Source organism: Sitophilus oryzae, unplaced genomic scaffold, assembly GCF_002938485.1.
Source record: "Sitophilus oryzae breed Bouriz unplaced genomic scaffold, Soryzae_2.0 scaffold_857_pilon_pilon, whole genome shotgun sequence".
In the NCBI taxonomy this organism is placed as follows: domain Eukaryota; kingdom Metazoa; phylum Arthropoda; class Insecta; order Coleoptera; family Curculionidae; genus Sitophilus; species Sitophilus oryzae.
This window is the reverse complement of record NW_022147480.1, coordinates 3,167,976-3,189,144: the sequence shown is the minus strand read 5'-3', so window position 1 is coordinate 3,189,144 and position 21,169 is coordinate 3,167,976. Positions and strand designations below refer to the sequence as shown.

At 34.3% G+C, this 21,169-nt stretch overlaps 1 protein-coding gene across 1 annotated transcript in view; it reads right to left on the bottom strand.

The window, feature by feature from the left end:
* The window catches only part of LOC115889992 (laminin subunit alpha), a 126,615-nt gene that overhangs the window by 82,173 nt on the left and 23,273 nt on the right, over window positions 1-21,169 (bottom strand). The window contains exons 12-19 of the mRNA XM_030910100.1: window positions 17,645-17,762; window positions 16,632-16,837; window positions 16,440-16,549; window positions 16,172-16,380; window positions 13,126-13,342; window positions 9,098-9,307; window positions 6,569-6,877; window positions 3,234-3,564 (exon numbers count right to left, since the gene is read on the bottom strand). Coding sequence (XP_030765960.1) covers window positions 3,234-3,564; window positions 6,569-6,877; window positions 9,098-9,307; window positions 13,126-13,342; window positions 16,172-16,380; window positions 16,440-16,549; window positions 16,632-16,837; window positions 17,645-17,762 — 1,710 coding nt within the window. The remainder of the gene's footprint in view (window positions 1-3,233; window positions 3,565-6,568; window positions 6,878-9,097; window positions 9,308-13,125; window positions 13,343-16,171; window positions 16,381-16,439; window positions 16,550-16,631; window positions 16,838-17,644; window positions 17,763-21,169) is intronic.

The following is a 21,169-nucleotide window of genomic DNA, read 5'->3' as shown; positions in this document are numbered from 1 at the left end:
TATATGTATATGCAAAAAATGGGGAATTCTGACAAGACAAACTTGAGACAAATTGTCCACACCGCAAGGACAAAAGTACAACAAAGTCAAAAGTTTAGTTGTTGCGAATGAGTTTTATTAACCATGTGTGATTTCACTGGTCTCCTACTGCTGACAGCACACGCCATCCACACTGCGTCGACCACTTGTCGTAAAATATACAAACAAAACATAGACACTTTGATCTTTACCGACTCGAGACGGGACATTGAAAAGCCTCCGAATTTTGAAACAAAACAAAAATGAGACAAAACTGTCGCAGAAATGTATTGGATTTGTCGCAATTTTGTCGCAAAACATGAACAGTGGCGTAACTATCGATGTGCCGTGTGTGCGAAGCACCTGGGCCCGAGCCCTCGGGGGGCCCGGGCCGCATTTCCATATCTATCACATGCTATCGCGAATCAAGCAGAATCGGGCGATCCCGAACTAAGTTCTTATCTATCACATGTCTTCTTAACTACTTAACTAGCACACGCTATCGCGAAAATAACTTATTACTTTGCACTTGTTCTTGTGCAATTTTGTAGCTGTGTTTTCCTTTTTATTTTGCAAAATAAAAATAACTGGAAATATGTGATTTTTCATTAGAGCATTAAATTTGACAAAAACGAAATTTAGCTGTATTGTCACTGGATTTCTGTACCATCGAATAGAAATAGAACTAAGCTAGTTGTAGCATCAAAAAGAGCATGAAAAATTATACTGGCCAAACTAGTTAACTCAAAATCACAAAAACTCTAGTTACCTAATGGTTGTATTAAGGGGACGATAAGGCAGCTGAGTTACGAGAGGTGCCCGAAACTGCCACTTTTTTTAAATCACCCTGTAGCTCAGTAACTACGAGGGCCATGACAAATCCTATTAGGGCATCTCTCATTTTGTCAAAAAGTAGCCGACTATTGTGAAAACCTATTCATAAGGGCAACAAAACACATGAAAATGGGATACCCTGTAGGTACAAGGTATTCCATTCGTAAAAAAATATCTAAGTAAAAAGAACAATATAAACCAAGAGCTACATCTTGTGTTCGTGGACCTGCAGAAGGCATACGACAGCGTTCCCCTTGTGAGACTTTGGGAAGCTATGGAAAAAACCAATATAAATGTAGAGCTAATAAAAGCAGTGAAATCATTATATAAACAAACAAAAACTAGAATAAAAGTCGGCAAAAAGTTAACAACAGGATTTAATGGAACCAAAGGTCTGAAACAAGGGTGCTATATTTCACCAACACTGTTCAAGATATATCTCGAACTAGTTCTCAAAGGTTGGAAGCAAAAATGTAGAAATATGGGAGTACCCATAGGGGATAACATGCTCTACACACTTTGCTTCGCGGACGATCAGGTGATCATAGCACAAGATTACGATGACATAAATTATATGACACGTAAGCTTATAGAAGAATATCAGAAATGGGGACTCGAGATCAATACTAACAAAACAGAATATATGTGTATCGGAGGAGAACAACAAGATCTAATACTAGAAGAAGGGAAGAAAATTAAGTGCTGCACAAAATACAAATATTTGGGTATGCAAATCACAAATGATGGACTGTGGGATACAGCAATTAAAGAACGAAACCAACTTGGAAGGAATGCTATCACGGTATTGAATGGGATACTGTGGGACAGAAGTATAAACAACAAGAACAAAACTTAATATACAATACCATCATAAAGAGTATAACCACGTACAGCTGTGAAGTCTGGCCAATTAAGAAAACAACAAAACGAATGCTGGAAGCTACAGAGATGGATTTTTGGAGAAGATCAGCAGGCAAATCAAGACTCGAGCGAATAACTAATGAACGCATAAGAGAGATTATGGAAGTTAAACATACTGTTACGTTTTTCGTCGGTTCCGTGTGGATAGAAAGTCACAATTTATTTAAACACTATTTATTTAACACTAATTAACAAAAACAATAACGATAAAAGACTTATAGAACTATTTACAAACGATTTATAACTAAGAATTTATTTTGAATTTTAGCGTCAACTCAACTGCACTTGTCGATTTATAACTGCCCTCTGTAGGCCACAGCCGCCGGCTTTTATACCGACAGGTAAAGAACTCTAGAATAGTCCATAGATCGTTAGGTGCGTAGAGAAGGTTTTCGAATGTTCTCGTATGTACTAGTCCATTCCAGTGGGACTCGATTCTTCTCGAACGAATGAATCATTACGGTGTCTATTCTTTAATGCGATGTTAAGGTCATCTGAGGGCGGGACATATAGTTAGGTTAGGTCGAGTTCACACGGGTCCGCAACAATACGATAGTGGACGACATAAAGAACAGTCAACTCATATGGCACGGGCATGTCCAAAGAATGGCAGAAATAAGAATCCCAAAGCAAATTATAAACTGGAAACCTGCAGGAAGAAGAAAACCGGGTAGACCGAGAAGAAGTTGGCAGGAAGGATTGACGTTTATGGAGGAAAGATCTCTCGAGACGGTTGGAGAGACAGACAGGATGGAGAGATGGCATCGGAAGACGGTGCACGTTTTAAACAGATTATATATATATATATATATATATATATATAACGTTTTAAATATATTAATATATATATATATATATATATATATATATATATATATATATATATATATAAATATCTTATTATCATTATATTGCTGTCATACAAAGAGTATAAAAATTGCTATAGCACTTAAATTCAATTTGTTCTTGCTTCAAATAATATCGCAATTACCTGTGCTGGTTATGACGGCAATTCCCAATACATCTTTCTTAACATGTTCATGTTCCTATTTACATTGTTTATATTAATTTAGTTAGTTTTGTTGTTGTTTTTTGTTTTATTTTTATTTTTTTTTTATTTATTTGATATTTTATATGTTTTGGGTTATATATTCTGTGTTGCAGTAATAAATAATACCCAAACAAGGATAATACTATATAAAAATTAATTTGATAATGTTATTTCTAACCTAAAATATGAGTGCATATTATTCAGATTAGTATATAAGTATTGAAATATGTAGGTGTAATAGGGGGCCCGGTAAAATTTTTGCACACAGGCCCGTGATTCTGTTGTTACGCCACTGAACATGAATGTTTCTGTCTTGTCGTTGTTTTGTCTGCTTGGTCTGGACCCGGCATTAGTAGACGTTTTTAGTTTCAATACTTAATCATTGTCTACTACATTCAAAGAAACTTACCAGGATGGTCGGGTTGGTAGTAATGCAACACGAACGAATAATACCCAGCGTAGGGCACTTTTCCTCGGAGGTCCATGGTGTTGTAGCCCTTATTTAGCCAGATGTAGGTGTTGTTGTTGTATTGGTGGATCGGCGGTCGATTTTTGAGCAGTTCCTCTTCGACGTCTTGTTCGAATTGGATTTTTTTAGTTTCCGGGGGGTTTATGAAGGATCCCACCACGCAATTGCCGTCTTTGCTCACGCAAACCGGTTTGGGCTTGATGAAGTCCAGCGACCATTCTGCGTAGGGGATCAAGTAGATGGAGTGAATGCCCACGTTCGAGTCTTCACTCTAATTTTATATAAAATAATAAATATAATACACTGACAGAGCTGCAAGCTCACACAAAACTTAAGTCTTTTTGATTTAAATAATTTTAATGACGATCTGTGTCTTTATTCCGAAATAAAAGAAGACTTAAAAGTCATTAAAAAAGGCTTAAATATTTGAAAAGATTTAAGTTTTTTTAGAAAAGAATTAAGTCAGAATTTCATATTCAGGGTGTTTCAAAAAACTGAAATTTTGAGGGTAAAAGTTACTATAAGTGCTACATATTTTAATGCTAAAAAAGTGTCGATAAATTCATCAGGGACGTGCATATGCGTTATCACTGCAATACTTTCAATAAAAAACATGTGAGCCACTGACTTTTTTTCTTTTGTTATCAAAATTGTGTAAGTCGTTTTATGCCTATTATATATATATATATATATATATATATATATATATATATATATATATATATATATATATATATATATATATATATATATATATATATATATATATATATATATATATATATATATATATATATATATATATATATATATATATATATATATATATTATTAGTCCAACCTACAGCAATTTCAAATAAAAAAATAATGGTATTTATACCCATGTTTATAGGAACATTTTTTCATATTTTTTGACGAGGAATCGATGAGTACTTTCGCAAGTTAATGATATTAAAATTTTTTAAAGGTTGCTATTAGACTTGAATCAAGGCAAATTAATAAAATTCTGTTTATCTCGTCAAAAAGGCTGAAATCGACAAAATATCAAGACACAACTTTTAATCGGCATTAAATTGCTTACACTATTTCGCTAACAAGAGAAAAAAAACTCAGTGGTGTACATGATTTTTTAGAAATATATTCCAGTGATAACCCCTATGCACGTCCCTGATAAATATGTCGTTATTTTTTTAGCTTTAAAATATATGTCACACTTATAGTAAATTTTACCCTCAAAATTTCATTCGAAACGATAAAAGCACTTGGAAGAAAATTATAATAAATCGAAAAAATATTAAGGCTTTAACACCCTGTAGCTACGAAACAAAGCAGAATCGGACCTATGTTGATATGAAAAATAAATCTTATTTTTACGTGAGGAATCTTCCCACGAGAGATGGCACATATTTTTCAAACACCCTGTATTTCAATGATAAATTTTTAACAACGGCATTTCCTTTTGAACTCTCAAGCGACAGCCCAACAGCAGATCGTGTGTCGGTGACACTTTTTCGAAACCGTTTGATTTTTACGCGTGCGCGTATTGGGTATGTAATGGGTATGTATTGGTGATTTAAGTCATTTTACTGACTTAACTTGCAGATATTCACGATTTAAGTTAAAAATTTAGACATAAGTTATAAAAATGATTCCCAATAACGTTATATTGATTTAAGACTTTATCAAAATGACTTGTTGCAGAAATAAAACGATCGATTTAAGTCAAGAACTTAAGATTTAAATCATTTGAACTTTATGTTGTAATTGATTTAATATTTAAGTCATTCTGATTTTAGAAATGACTTAACGCTTAAAATTTAAGTCTTTTTAAAACTGACTCGTCACAGCTCTGCTTATTGCTAATATTTGGTGGAGTAGTAATGAATCATCAGTATAATGTAATAATACGAAAAAATAGTTAAAGTATAGGGCGGAAATGCATATTAAGGGTGTTAGGGGCACTGAAAGGGTGAATTTAAAAAACGGTTATTTTGAAATTGTAGGCTTAAAAAACGAGATAAAATTTCGAAAAAAAATGCTCTGTCATAAATTTTGACCCTAAATCAAATGGTGATACTGAAAAATTATTTGGAAAAGCGGAAAGGGTAGTTTTTGCAAGGGTAGGGGGTTGTTTCGCGAATAACTTTTTTGAGGTTATTTTTTTTGCAACGTGGGTTCATTTTTTGAAAACTACATACTTTTTCCTACAAAAAAGGTACTCTTGTTGCACATCGCCCAGAGTGATGGTTTTCGAGAAAATTGAAGGCAAAGAGTTTGCTCTCTGATGGGTTGCTAACTCATCATAAACTTATGAAAGTTATGGCAGTTCAAAGTAACCAAGTAGTTATTAAATAATTAATTGTAAAATCAAAATTTCAACATCTTATTGCTTTAAAAACGAAATAAACCAATTACCAAAATTCCTTATTAAAATAATGCATTCCTTAATTCATTCATAGTAAATGTTTAAAGTGACCACCATTCATTTCAATGCAGACATCTGCTCTTCTTCTCCAAGATCTGCGTACCCTGTAGAATATCCTTGGTGTTTGTCTGAATTTGATTGGAACAGTCAATAATGCGTTGCCGTAGTTGCTCTTCAGTATTAATCGGCACTGAGTAAACCAAAACTTTCAAAGTGGCCCCAGAAGTAGAAATCTACTGGATTATTTCGTTTTTTAAAGCAATAAGATATTTTAAAAATCATAAAATTTTGATTGTTCAATTAATTATTTGATAACTACTTGGTAACTTTTGAACTGCCATAACTTTCATAAGTTTATGTTGATACCAACCCATCAGAGCAAACTCTTTCTTGCCTTCAATTTTCTCGAAAACCATCGCTCTGGGCGATGTGCAACAAGAGTACCTTTTTTGTAGGAAAAAGTATGTAGTTTTCAAAAAATACACCCATGTTGCAAAAAAGATAACCTCTAAGAAGTTATTCACAAAACGACCCTACCCTTGCAAAAACTACCCTTTCCGCTATTCCAAATAATTTTTCAGTATCACCATTTGATTTAGGGCCAAAATTTATGGCAAAGCATTTTTTTTCGAAATTTTATCTCGTTTTTTAAGCCCACAATTTCAAAGCAACCGTTTTTTAAATTCACCCTTTCAGTGCCCCTAACTCCCTTAATATGCATTTTCTGCCCTATACTTATAGGAACTTTTTTTACTATTTTTAGTAGTACTATCACCCCCTGATACGCCTTTTTTTACGCCATTTCAATGACACCCTCTATAAACCTTGGTTAAGCTAATCAAATACAAACCTTTAGCTGTACCACCATAGAATTCCCATCGATTTCAAATATTCCCACGCCATCTCGCTCATTGGTGACTACCTGCCTGCACATGCTAGTGTACGGACAGGAGTATAGGATGACGTTACCGTTTTGAGGTCCATACTTGGTTTGAGCGACCACATTCACGCGATGAGTGCGTAAATCGTCTAAAGGTGTGATGTAATTGACGAGCAAGACGTAAGCCCCTGGCTTGGAAGCTGTCAGATTGAAGTAGATCTCTGATTGGTTGGAGTTGAGTAGAGGTACCCTGTTGTAGACCTTGATGTTTTGCAAATGCTGGAATTAATTCAATTTTATTAAGTATAGGTTTGGTGCATTTCGGTCGATTTCAAATGAACAGTGCTTTCCATAAAATGAATAAAATGAAACATATACGACATAATATAAATGTACAGATTTACTTTCGAAAATCGACAACTATGAAACTATGAACCCTTCCTGGACACAAACGGTATATTGTGAGACAGGAAATTATAGAGAGAAACAAGCCCTATAACACAGGATATAACATTTTAATGAACAGTGCTTTCCATAAAATGAATAAAATGAAACATATACAAAATAATATAAATGTACAGATTTACTTTCGAAAATCGACAACTATGAAACTATGAACCCTTCCTGGACACAAACGGTACATTGTGAGACAGGAAATTATAGAGAGAAACAAGCCCTATAACACAGGATATAACATTTTAATGAACAGTGCTTTCCATAAAATGAATAAAATGAAACATATACAAAATAATATAAATGTACAGATTTACTTTCGAAAATCGACAACTATGAAACTATGAACCCTTCCTGGACACAAACGGTACATTGTGAGACAGGAAATTATAGAGAGAAACAAGCCCTATAACACAGGATATAACATTTTAATGAACAGTGCTTTCCATAAAATGAATAAAATGAAACATATACAAAATAATATAAATGTACAGATTTACTTTCGAAAATCGACAACTATGAAACTATGAACCCTTCCTGGACACAAACGGTACATTGTGAGACAGGCAATTGTAGAGAGAAACAAGCCCTATAACACAGGATACAACATTTTAATGAACAGTGCTTTCATTTATAGTTATCGGATCGGAAAGAATGCTGTTCGCGTCGCGTCCGCTGTTTAAACTTAACCTAACTTTGAATTTAAAACTTTGAAATTGTTTTATTAGGTATTTTAAAACTAAAGAGCTAAAGTGTTTATTTCCAGTGCTTTATTGTTCAACGTCTGCCAATGGGTTTAGAACAACAAGCAACAAATTCTCTTCGAAGGGCTAAAGCTTGATTTTCATGCATCCGTTGTCCGACGATACGATGATACGATATTAATTTTATTGGTTGAATTTAAAGACTTCGATTGGTTAACCGTTTCTAACCAATTGAAGTCTTTAAAGTCAACCAATAAAATTAATATCGGACCATCGTATCAACGGATAACGGACGCATGAAAATCAAGCTTAAGTCGTCATCTGCTGTAAACCTAAACCTCTTTATAGGTTCTTTAATATTGGAAGAGGTGGAATTCACATTTTGGGCCATATTTATTTAATTAAAACCAATCCCAGCTACTTAAATATCAAATTACCTAATAAAACTAAAGTAATAATTCAAAACAATTCAAACATAACCTAAAATAAAAGATCTCGCCGGCCGGGGGTGCAACTTTGTTCATGTTTCAAAGCGATAGCAAAGTAATTTTGTAGCTTGAGGCACTATGTTCAGTAGCAACATCGATTCGTAGCGATATTCTGATTTCTCGCTTTGTGGCGAGGCGACTGCCTAGACCGTGTCGCACAACGTGTGCAAGAGTGTGATAGTGATACCATATTTCGCAGAATTAACGATCGGTTGCTAACTTGAACAAAGTTGCACCCCGGCCTCGGTTATCAAATACCCGCACATGCCCATTTAAGCAATCCTTAAACGTTATTTAGAAATAGCGCTTGGTGTAATTGATCCGCAAATTACGTCAGGCGGTAACGTTATTAGCGGGTGTTGCGTTAAAAATTGACTCGCGCATATCGTAACCATGATAAGGTACGCGTAAATACTGCATGACGCTATTCGGTTTTCCGATATCTCTCTAATAACTGTGCCGGTCAGGCGCTGTGCACAATTTTAGAGGCCATAAGTGGGCGTGCTATGTGCGCAAACTAGTAACCTAACTAGTGCCCGATTCCGAAAATTGGAACCACGAAAAACAATAAAGAAAAAATAAAGTTTATAATCTGTATAATCTGTGGTTATATAGTCAACACATCCCCTATTTCAACTAACAAGGACATCTAGAAACGGCAGACAGAAGTTTTTCACTTTCTCAATCGCAAATTTGATGGAGTCATTTTCTGAACTGGGATGATTGAGAAAGAAATCTAACTATCGTCTATCGATTCCATTCGGATTATGAAAGATTGTGAACATATCGAAACCAGATTCACTTGTATATTATATTATATGGAACGTAGAAAAATAAAATAGCCAACAACTTACGTTACTGTCTTTAAAGTATTCTTTAAGAATCTCGTCCTTTTTTCCGTCAGTTGTGTATCCTCCCACGCCAAAAGTTCTGTCATAGTAAGATATATTCGGGTAGGCGTAGTGTCTGCATAGATCCGTCTGATTGATAGTACAGGGTGTCTCAATTTTGTAGTTCAAAACCGTAGCTAGGTAAAAGTCTTCGGGCAATAAGACGAAATAATCCTAAAAGACGAATTATTTAAGTGTGAATGTTTTTAGGGACACGGTTTAAAAATGTAAGCAGTAAGCATAAGTTATTTTGTCGCCATTGGCGGTGATTTTACGGTGTAGTTGTTTATTAAATTAATATACGGTTGTCTTTTACAACTTATCTCGACCAAGAAGCACGCGTTTTTTTGCTAAAAAAGGATAAAAAAAATTACATTTTTTGATATTAAACATGAAATTTTGCCGCATCGCCTAGTTCATCACAACCTTTCGGTAAAGCTCTCATTACGTGATAGCAGTGGCGGATCGTGACCCGTGTGACTGGGTAGGCGACAAAATTTTAGTTGCGTCTATTTGCCCCCCCCCCTAATTTACATAATACCCAGTTTGTAAATATATGTTATCTCTGGGTTAAAAACATAGCTCAAAAATATTTATAATGTACAAATGTACAAGTATTTATTATAATGTACAGGGTGGGTCAAATTCGATGCTTTTAAATGGAAACACCCTTTTCTATAGGAGATAGACAAAAACTAATATCGGTGTCTGGAGCCCAATTTTTGTCAAAAACATGATGGTGAAAACCGCATATCGATATGTGTTACCGTTTCGGAGTTACGGGGTGTTTTTCAAAAATATGCATTTCTAACAAATCGCTGTAACTTTTTTGCTATGGAAAATTTTGTATTTTTATGAAAACATTTCCAAAGCACCTTTTTACGTAGAATTTAATGGTTTAAGTATAATTTTTTTAAAATTAATAATTTAAGGATTATCAACAGAAAATTTGATTTTTTATATGGGTCACCCTGTATATTTTTAATTTATTGAAAAGAATTTAAAATTACCCTTCCAAAAATATAACACACTTGATATTTTGCTCGATTCCTCTTCGAGATATAGGGTATATAAAAATTCGCCCGCTTTAAATAAGTAGGCTTTGAACGGCACCGGCTGTAATGCAAAAAAATTCTAGCTGTGAGCATCAGTTAAAACGAAAATAATATTTTCTATGAGAGATGCAGAATTTTATGACAATTTAAACTATATTTAACCAACATCAACACATTTAAACTATATCTAATAACAATAAAAATAAATAGCAAACCGAGACTTGAGATTTTGCTACAGGTGTCCGACTTATCGACAGTCTTCTGTTATGGACAGAGGGGGTAGTTTTGAACATTTCTCACGGAATTCATTAACTCAGTGGGGGTGAAAGATACCCTCTCATAACTGCTAAGTATTTCTAATTCTTGTCTAGGTTATACGAAAGAATAAGGAACCTTTATTCTCCCGCAAATATATCCATAGGATTAGATCCATGGGCACTAAGTCAGGCGGCCTCGACGGCCAACGGCTGGGATCATGGTTAGCTCTTCAATTATTCTTGAAATTGGCTGCAAAAATTTGCTGATAACTTCAGCGTTCAGAGGCGGAGCGTCGTCTTGCTGGAAAAATATGTTTTCGAGTTCCATTAAAGGCATATCATCAATAAGGGGTCCAAAGCCTACTAGTTAAAAGTGGCGAACTTTTAAAAATTCTGTATTTCGAAGAGAATTATAACAAAATATCAAGTGTGCTATATTTTTGGAAAGGTAATTTTAAATTCTTTTCAGTTAATTAAAAATATAGAGGGTGTCCCAAATAAAAAATCAATTTTTCTGTTGATAACTCTTAAATTATTAATTTAAAAAAATTATACTTAAACCATTAAATTCTACGTAAAAAGGTGCTTTGGAAATGTTTTCATAGAAATACAAAATTTTCCATAGCAAAAAAGTTACAGCGATTTGTTAAAAATGCACATTTTTGAAAAACACCCCGTAACTCCGAAGCGGTAACAGATATTGATGTGCGGTTTTCACCATCATGTTTTTGATGAAAATTGAGCTCCAGACACCGATATTAGTTTTCGCCTATCTCCTATAGAAAAGGGGGTTTCCATTTAAAAGCGTCGAATTTGACCCACCCTGTACAAGTATAGTTTTTATTAATCTATTTTATCTGTTACCTATTTTTTTTCTATTACTATGGAGTCACTATGGAGTACATCATAGAATTTTATTTTATTTTTATTTATTTACGAAAAACTTAAAAATTGGTAGTATTGAGAGAAAAAATAATTATGTTTTATATATTAAATTGATGAGTCGGTCTCTTAATAAAGAAAAGTTATTTATTATTATATCAGTAAAATCATCAGATTATTGAAGAGCTGTGAAAAGATCTTTTTAGATTGAAAGTAAGGCAAGTGGCGATGACGTTTATTTTTCATGGAGTCTCTACTATAAATTTTAATGTATTTCAAACATGAAAAATGTCTCTCAAACCAAGTACTTGTGAATGGTTTAGTAACAAACAAAACAAACGATTTGAAAGCCTCTGGAAATATATTTCCAGGATTATTCTCCTTAAATTTCTTTATAATCGAAATTATCATATCTATTATTAATACCTGCAACTTATTCATTAATTTATGATTTATGTTGGTCAATAACATTTTTTGTTTGTTAAATCACTATTAAATGCGTTGGAAGTTGGAAACGTATCAATATAACGAGTTTGTTAAATCAGATTTTAAATGCGTTGGAAATTTTTTATAGGATTCTTTAAATTTCGGATCCGCAAGAGATAAATAAAAATAATAAAATGATGCCTTTATTATTTGAAATAGTTGAAGTTGTTGGCATTTTGAAAAAGCAATCAAAAGATAAAAACGCTGATAAGACTATCAAAATGTTGATCTAATAACAATTGACGTTTTAACTATTACGTCAAAAGCAACTTTTTCCAAAGCCTACCATTACTTCACTGAATTATCGTTTCTTGTTCACTGTTATTAATATCTTAATTATTAGATATTAATACCTCTAGTATTATGGTATTCTGGTATTTCGTCGATTTTAAAATAAACTAACTGTTTCTATCTTATTTTTTTGTTAAAATGGGCATAATTAAGAGGGCTACTGATACCGTGTTGTAAAAATAATGTAATTAAGGGCTTATTTTTTGGTATTTATTATAATTTTGCTAATATCTTCGGTTTGAAAGAAGATATCAAGATACGGTTTTCGCTGACTTTTTAAACTTTTACTACTCTTTACTATCAGCTAAAATTACATATACTATTGCATTTAATTTTTTTGAAAAAACGCGCAATGTTTGTTAAATTGTAAGACAACGCCCCCTAGCGTCTACGTTCAAAAGCTTATTATTATTGTTTATATGGTACAATATAGGGTAAGAAACGCTCTTTTAAACGAGCCATCGCTTGTTGGATTCCGATCATCCCGTCCAGAATTATTAATATTTAAATAAAAATAGATCTAACCTTCCCCCACCATTTTATTTTGGTAGTTAGGGGAAAATGACTTTAACAAAAAATGTTCAAAATTTACAGAAGATTATGAAGCTATTACTTATAGTACACCTTATCTAGGCAAAATTGTGTAAAAACTCCATTTTCTTATTTTTTGTTGCAGTTGCGCCCCCTAGCGGTCGTTCTACAAACTTGAAAATAATTTCCAGCAATTTCCCATAGCCTCTTTAGCTATAAATCTTATTTCCGCAGCCCCTACGGCTAATAGTTTCCGAGATACAGCCGAGAGCTATTCTTAGTGGGATACCCTGTACATTCACAAAATGAGGTAAGGATAGCTTTATCAGCAATTAAAACACCATAATAACAAAAAAACCAAATCAAACCAAACCATAACACGATATACTGATGCTTCCAAAACAAAATAAATTAAATCGACGAAAGTACCCTACAACTACTGCTTATATTTTTATACTGTGGTTTTTGTAACTCTATATGGTTCAATTACTAGGAGAACGCTGTCGTTGATGTTAATGTTGATGCTCCATCTGCCAGGATCGACCACGAACGGCGTGGCGACGGTACTACTTTCTCCGGAAGCTGTGGTGAAGTCTGGAATGGGAGTACTCTTAAAATGAACCTTCAAATATTGTTCGTTGGCGTTGGGATTGTCGGGTATAATTCGCACACCTCCAGTAACTGTATAGGGGTTTGGATTGACATACCTAAAACACACGATAGTGTGTTTATAGGCCAGTCGGTACGTCGTTTTATATAAACCTAGGTGGAAACAATTAGGGGCAAGCTGAATTATTTTTTATTTTCTTTGTTTTGATGTGCTGAATGATATATTCAATTTGCACGGTCTGTCGATCCCGGATTTGGCCGCCATTTTGAAAAAGTCGATATAAGAACTACATTTTTATGGATTTTTTTAAAATATCTCGGTCTGGGTGCATTGTAGAAAAAAAATGCAGGTAACCAAAAATAAAGCGAATTAAATTCTCTACAAAAAAGGTTCTATTAATTTATCTCCTAAACTTATCAGTTCTAAAGTTATAGCAATTAACATCTAAGGCTATTTTTTTTTTAATTTCACTCTAAATGAGTTATTTGGGTCATAAATGACCTAAATACAAAATATTTTTATGATGTCTGTCTGTCTGTCCGTCTGTCTGTAACACGATAACTCAAAAACCGCTAAACCGATTTTAACCAAATTTGGCACAAAAATACTGTGGCACCCGAGAATCTGGCCATTAGTTTTTGGTGGGGGTGGGTGGTTGGTAAGGGGCTAGGGGAGGGGGTTAAAAATTTTAAAAAATCGTAACTCCAAAATTACAGTAGCTAGCGAAACGCGGTTTTCAATTTATGATTAGGAATAATATTTGCAACAAAATTTGTAATAACATCAAAATCAGTCAAAGTCGCAGTTTTTGAGATATTCCGTGTTTCCGTAGTCAGTTTTTGAGAAAATCCGCGTGGAGAACTCCAAACTCCCATCGGACGCGACCACAGGTGGCGGATAGGGGAAATAACCGCGAACCAAAATTTACTAAAATTTAGTTTTAGTGTTTCATAATACTATTCCGAAGTAAGACACAAAGATTAGGATTAGGCTTATAGGGGAAACCACTTAAAGAAAAGTGCGCCGAGTGATCTACCGCCAGGTAGTGTGGAAAAGAGCACAAGAAAACATAAATTTGTACTGGCAAATTATTCAAATTTACATAGAATCAGTTTCTCATATTAAATGAACCACTAATATACTCGTATGTTTGTATTTAAGCGCCTCTATCTCGTTAACCTGTTCATACACGAAATCAGTGAATAGGACCGTTTGTAGAGAATTTAAATAGCTTTCTTTTTAGTCTCTTTCAAATTTTCTGTACAGTGCACCCAGACCGAGTTATTAAAAAAAAACATAAAAATGTCATAATTTGACAGTATTTTCCAATATGGTGACCAAATCCGGGATCGCTAGACCGTGCAAATTTAGTATTGAGTATTCACTGCCATTACTCGCTGACGAGTATTTGACACGCATCAAAAGATGGTTACGCAAGGCGTTTCCTGTCATGAGCTTATCTGTGACTGAAAAGCCCGATACGTGATGTTATCTCTCTTCCGCACTCCGGACATTCAAAAATCTCATTACTTTGTTGCCTCTTTACTTTTTGGTTGTCGTTATTAACTGAATTTACAATTCTTCTCCATTGCGTTCTATTGTGCGCTGCTTCCTCCCACTGATGCTGCATACTTATCCCCTTTAAGTTTTCATGAACAACATCCTTGTATCTTTTGAGTTGTCCACCCGGTTTCCTCTTACCCTCTACAAGTTCACCGTAAAGAAGAGATTTCGGTAGGCGGTTTTCTTGCATCCTGCATATGTGGCCAGTCCATCTTAAGCGAGATTTAGTAATCATGACTTCAGCGCTCTCGCAGCTTGCTTTTTTAAGGACTGATACGTTTGAGATATGGTGGTACCATTTGATTCTTAAAAGTTGTCTAAGGTGTCTCTGTTGCATCTTGTGTAATGCGCTCGTGTGCCGGCGGTACGGCACCCAGGTTTCGCTTCCATATAACATGGTGGGGATTATTACTGCTCGATACACTGCAAGTTTCGTTTTTGTGCTCAAGTCATGATTGTAGAAAACCCTGTCTTTTAATTTTCAGAATGCTCTTGAGGTGCTGCTGATTCTGTGCTGAATTTCAGAGTCGATATTTGCCTTTTACGAAATCAAACTGCCGAGGTAATTAAATTCCGATACATATTCCAATAGTTCTTCTCCGATTTTTATAGCGCTGTTATGATTTTCCGCGGAAGTGCACATGATTTTTGTTTTATCGATGTTCAGTTTAAGGCCCAAAGTCTCGTATGACCAGGTATATGTGTTCAGCATTTCCTGTAATTACTGTAACGTATTTGCAACTAGAGCGCAGTCATCAGCGTATTGGAGTTCTGTGATGAATTTTATACGTGTTTTTGCCCTGACTCTTTTTATGTTGCACAGACCGCCGCCATACCTATATCTAACACCCATTCCACTCTCCTGCAGTTTGCTGTCCACTATAATAGAGAGCGCTGCCATGAATATGTTGAATAGGAGAGGAGCTAGAACACATCCCTGCCTAACTCCTAACTGAGTATTCAACAAAGCAAAACAAAGAGAATAAGTGTTATTCCAGCTTGCCCCTAATTATTTCCACCTAAAACTACTTGCCGACTGGTCTATTAACACAAATTAACTGCGTTTGAAAATAATACAGAATGTTGCTTATGCTTTGAAAATAGGTATTTCTTATACAGTTTAAGAGGTACGACTATATTTAATTATTTTAGGCATCTTGAACTTCTAGAGTATCAAACTGTATTTTGTACTACCGTTGATAGAAGAAATAAGAAGATGCGCAACCTTATGGGCGATTTCGTGGCACAAAACATGTCCGAGATGTAGCTGGCGATACCGTCGCCGCTAGTCAACCTGTCCGAGATTTAGTTTAGCTCTAAGCGCGTTAAACTAGCCGCTTAATTAACTTAGCTCTATTTTTACCTAAAAACGATCCTGTATAGAGACGGTTTGAAAATGTTAATCTCCTGGATGACTTCTCTTTGGAGGTGAGAAGAGAAGACCGCATAACCCTTCCAGGAATAATTTGAAAATATATTCTCGTCGTGAGCGTATCTCACTCTTGTATTTTCTGCCGTTCTACCATCTTCAACCTCGTACTGGTATTGATATAGAGTAGGGAAATAGTGAGCCTAAAATGAGAACAAATTTATATTTGACTGTTTTAAAATATTTAAAGAGAATAATTTACCTGAAGCGGTTCTTTGCAGGTCCGTCCTGTCACTCTAGACTGACAGAGACATTGTCCAGTTTTCTTGTTACAAACGTTATTTATGGAACCTCCCACATCGCAACCACAATCTAATAAAAAGAGAATAAATTTTTATTAAAATTAAGTTTTCTTATTTAAGCATATTTTCAGTAGTCAAACAAATTGACTTACCAGTACAACCAAAAAGATTGTCTTCTTCTAATTTGTACGTGCCATCTACACACTCTGAACAACCCCTGGCAACCACAGAAGGTTTACACACGCACTGGCCGTCTTCCGAGTCGCACACTGCGATACCTCCCAACACTCCTGATTTATTGCAGTTACATTCTTCGCAGCCTTGAGCATTGTGCGGGCTTAGATTCCAGAACAGCGGTCTAAAAATGATTATTTCATCAGTAGTAATATCTATAATCAGTGCGATATTTTTTTTCAGAAAAGTTTCAGAAATCGGCGTGAGCGATGGCTATGAAATGAAGAACGCTATCATTTTATATGTAAAATTATACGGGGAATGTCATCGATCGTCAGTTCGAAGCCAACTGAACGCCGTTTTTTAGGGTTCCGTGCCCAAAGGGTAAAAACGGGAACCCTATTACTAAGACTTCGCTGTCCGTCCGTCCGTCTGTCACAAAGGTCAGCAAAGGTCTATCTTATGAACCGTTATAGCTAGACAGTTGAAATTTTTACAGATAATGTCTCTATGTTGCCGCTATAAGAACAAATACTAAAAACAGAATTAAATAAATGTTTATAAATAAAAAAGTACTTTCACTAAACATTATCTTTTAAGTAAGAATTTTACATAAAATCTTTCAAGTCCTCGGTGGCCGCGTGGTTAAAGCGTTAGGACTTTACGCTACTATGACGTTGGGGCCGTAGTAAGACAGGTTCGAATCCTAGTCAAGGCGACTTTTTTTTAATCGTTTTTTTTAATTTTTACATATTTTTACATATTTATTTTTACTTTTTACATATTTATTATTGATTAATACAATTTTTAGTAATGTGTTTCTTCATTTTTTTTAAATTAGTTATACGCGCATTTAAAATTTCAGCTAAATAGGAAAAAAAGTTTATAATAATATAGTGTCTAATGTTGTATAGATAATGAATGGTACGGAACCCTTCGTGCGCGAGTCCGACTCGCACTTGACCAATTTTTTCTATCATACGGTACTTACTTGCACTTGTTACATATGCGTCCTTCGACTCGCTCCTTACACTCACATAATTCACCTGCTGGAACAGAACCGCATCCAGCAAAACCTTCCACGACACCGGCTGGATGACAGTTACAATCTAAAAAAGAATAAAACCAAACTTTTAAACATTTTCTCCTTCTTTAATCCTGCACTCAAAGATCAATTCATTTGATTGAAATGAGTCAGAAAAACAGAGTTTAAGTAAATATATATTACTTTGATAATGGCGAAACTAATAGTTATTTTCTTTCAAAATAGTTATTTATGTATCAAGGGAATTTTAAAGGCGTTAATGACCGAGGACAAGGTTTCTGTCACGAGGACCTATGGGCCGAGGGACGCTTATTGCCCGAGGTTATTGACACTTTATAATTCCCATGGTACATAGATAATTTTATTTATTACTGAATTTAGTATATTTTGTTCCATTTTAAAACGACACAAATGTTGCATTTATTAATCTCCCGGTATATTTGTATTAACGCTGCTTGTAGAAAACCTTTAGAAAACTATGTTTGTTGCCAGGTTACTAAATGATTATTGAATTATTTAATGACCTGTTTACATAGATAAATGAAACAAGTTTAGATTGGAAAGTCCGTAAAAATTTTAGGTCGCGAAATTATTTTGGGTCGCGACCGTTGTATATGGAATCTGGCGCTGCTATAGCGGTTGCTAAGAAAACTGCAAACAAAAACAGAAAATGAACAGAAATAACTTTCTCTTGTCAAAGTAAGAATCTTCAAAAATTATAAAATCTTTCAAAATATAAACCGCTCTCATTGAAGAAATTCCGAAAAGTGTTTATAGCGTCCATTTTCAAAGTATAGTAAACGCCACGAATGTTTGGGAGTGATTCATCGGTCGCTACCATGTGAACTAATCTGTTCAAGGTCACATAAAACTTACTTCCAGTGCCGTGGTGTTTCAAGTCATATAATAATCAATATATTATCTGTTGTAATTTGTTGTTTTAACTGTCAAAGTCTTGTCAAAACATATTTTTGATTATAAATATAAAATGGAATGCCCCATTGGTCGCACTGCAAGCACACCAATGGACTGACGCACAAAAACGAATCAATCAAAGAAACGCGATATAGTATCTTCTTTGTCAATCACGCTAACATTTTAGAATAAGTAGGAGGAGCGCAGGTAGATGATTAGACTGGGCCTTTAAAAACCTACGTCTGCGGTAAAAATTTACGTTTTTAATGTAAAAATGATAGCGCGCGTGTCGATTCTAACTTCATCAAGCGATGAATCACTCCCAAACATTCGTGGCGTTTACTTTATTATTGCTATCTTGTGAGTTTAATTCAAGTTTTGGTAAACCTGCTGTTTAGGCCGACGAAAATAAAGCGAGTCGTCAGGCAACCGTTAACGATCATATGCGGCGTTGCCATTTAACACATTAACTTTTTAACGGAATTTAGTGATTGCTTGTTTTAAATTGTTAGAAATTTAATTTATTACTAGACATTTAATTTATATAACAAACGACTACCCATTCGCGGGGCGGGTAAGATTTATAGGGAATAATACAGAATATAATTATAATTAAGCTGAAACAACTATTATAACTTAAGAATTATGGCTTCTAAGATTATTGTAAACCCCGATGAAATTATTGCTGCTGATAATTTACTCTTGGAAAACTTCAATTTGAGAAGATTAGTTTTTCATACAAAACTTGAATTGTTGAAGTGGGTGGCAAGGAGGCAGTTTTAACTGGTTGGTTGGTTGGTTTGTTACATAAATATGCGTTGATTGGCATACAGTTGTTATTTTTATCTCTTCCTGTTAAACCGAAAATGGCTATAACTTGTTCATTTCAAAGGGAGGGAAACATCTAGGAGAAATACCGGATATAAATTGCATGCCTAGTATCATTTAGACTGGTAAATACATAGCTAACAACATAGCTAACATTTTGTTTGTCCTTAAATATAGATATTAATAGATATACATATAATAATAGATATACATATCCATAGACTTAAAATAAAATATAGACTACACTATTTACATCTCAACGCAGACAAACAATCTTTTTTGTACACATATTTACTTCTGGGTACAGTCGACCGAGCCTTCCTCATCCAGCCTATGTACATATCCATAGACTTAAAATAAAATATAGACTACACTATTTACATCTCAACGCGGACAAACAATCTTTTTTGTACACATATTTACTTCTGGGTACAGTCGACCGAGCCTTCCTCATCCAGCCTATGTTGTCACGTCTTTAATATTATCAATATTTTTTTTCTTGTTATACACATATATTGAGATATTAATACTACAGTTTAATAAAGTAGGTTTTAATATTCCATAGATGGATACTGTTTAAAAAGGATAAGTTCTTTACAATATGACAACACCGATTAGAGGCGAGGGAGCCTATTCATTCATTTATTACCTTGTAGTACGTGTCGCACGTGTGCGGTAAAGCTTTGTTGCCGCTATGTCCCCGGCTGTATTAACGCATTTTCTTAGCTTGTAGTCCTTAAGTGTTTATTTTATTGACTTTTTCTGTTCAAGAACTATAAAATATGGTTCGCCAGTGCCAAATTTGCAAGAAATTTGACTTAAATAATCCATTTAAGTCTTGAAACGACTTTTAACCGGTAGGCAACTCTCAATTTACCCATTGGGAGTCAGTGGCGTTGTTGTAGAAAGGCGCTTATTTAGATAATATTTTAGTAAAATGTAAAATCTGAATTTTTTTCTCTTACATTACATTATTTACTTACTTACATTGTAACAAAATCATAATTATAACCCTGTTAATAATTAATAATGTTTTTATTAAAAATATATTCCGGTTTATTCTAAAATTATCTTCAGAATCTAAAATAACATACAAGAATTTTAAAATGATATTACATTATAAAACAATATTTTTTAATATACCGGGTCGTCTCAAAAGTGGCTCACCCCTATAACTTTTTTATTTTTCCAGATAAAAAAAAACAGATTTGTATGTTAGTAGGTATATGACATAATTCCTGTTTCACCGAAATGATTACATCTTTTGATTTTTACAGGCACTCTCGGTATATTGCTACTTTATTCGATAAAAAATGACACTCTGAGTAGAATGACATATCATATGTCAACTTTTGACATTGTCGCTTAAAAACAAATCCTATTTTAAATTTCAATCCAGGGTGCCATGGTGTTGTTAAAAACACTAAGTTTTAATCAAGGAGCCTTGGAAAAATAGTTTTGATCGTCTAATGGGTATCGTGTCTTGTCTAGGCCGGTTAAAAGATGTACAAATCGTATTTTTAATCATACATATGTCAATTTTTTCAAATGGAACAAGGGTGACTCATTAGGATATTTGGAAAAAGCATTTTTTTATGAATATATTGATATCACATACTTGGTATTTCGAGTCAAATTGTCGTTATGAACAGCGTGTTACAATTACAATTAAACCATATGCGATGTCAAAAACCATATGCAATGTCAAAAAGTTGACATATGATATGT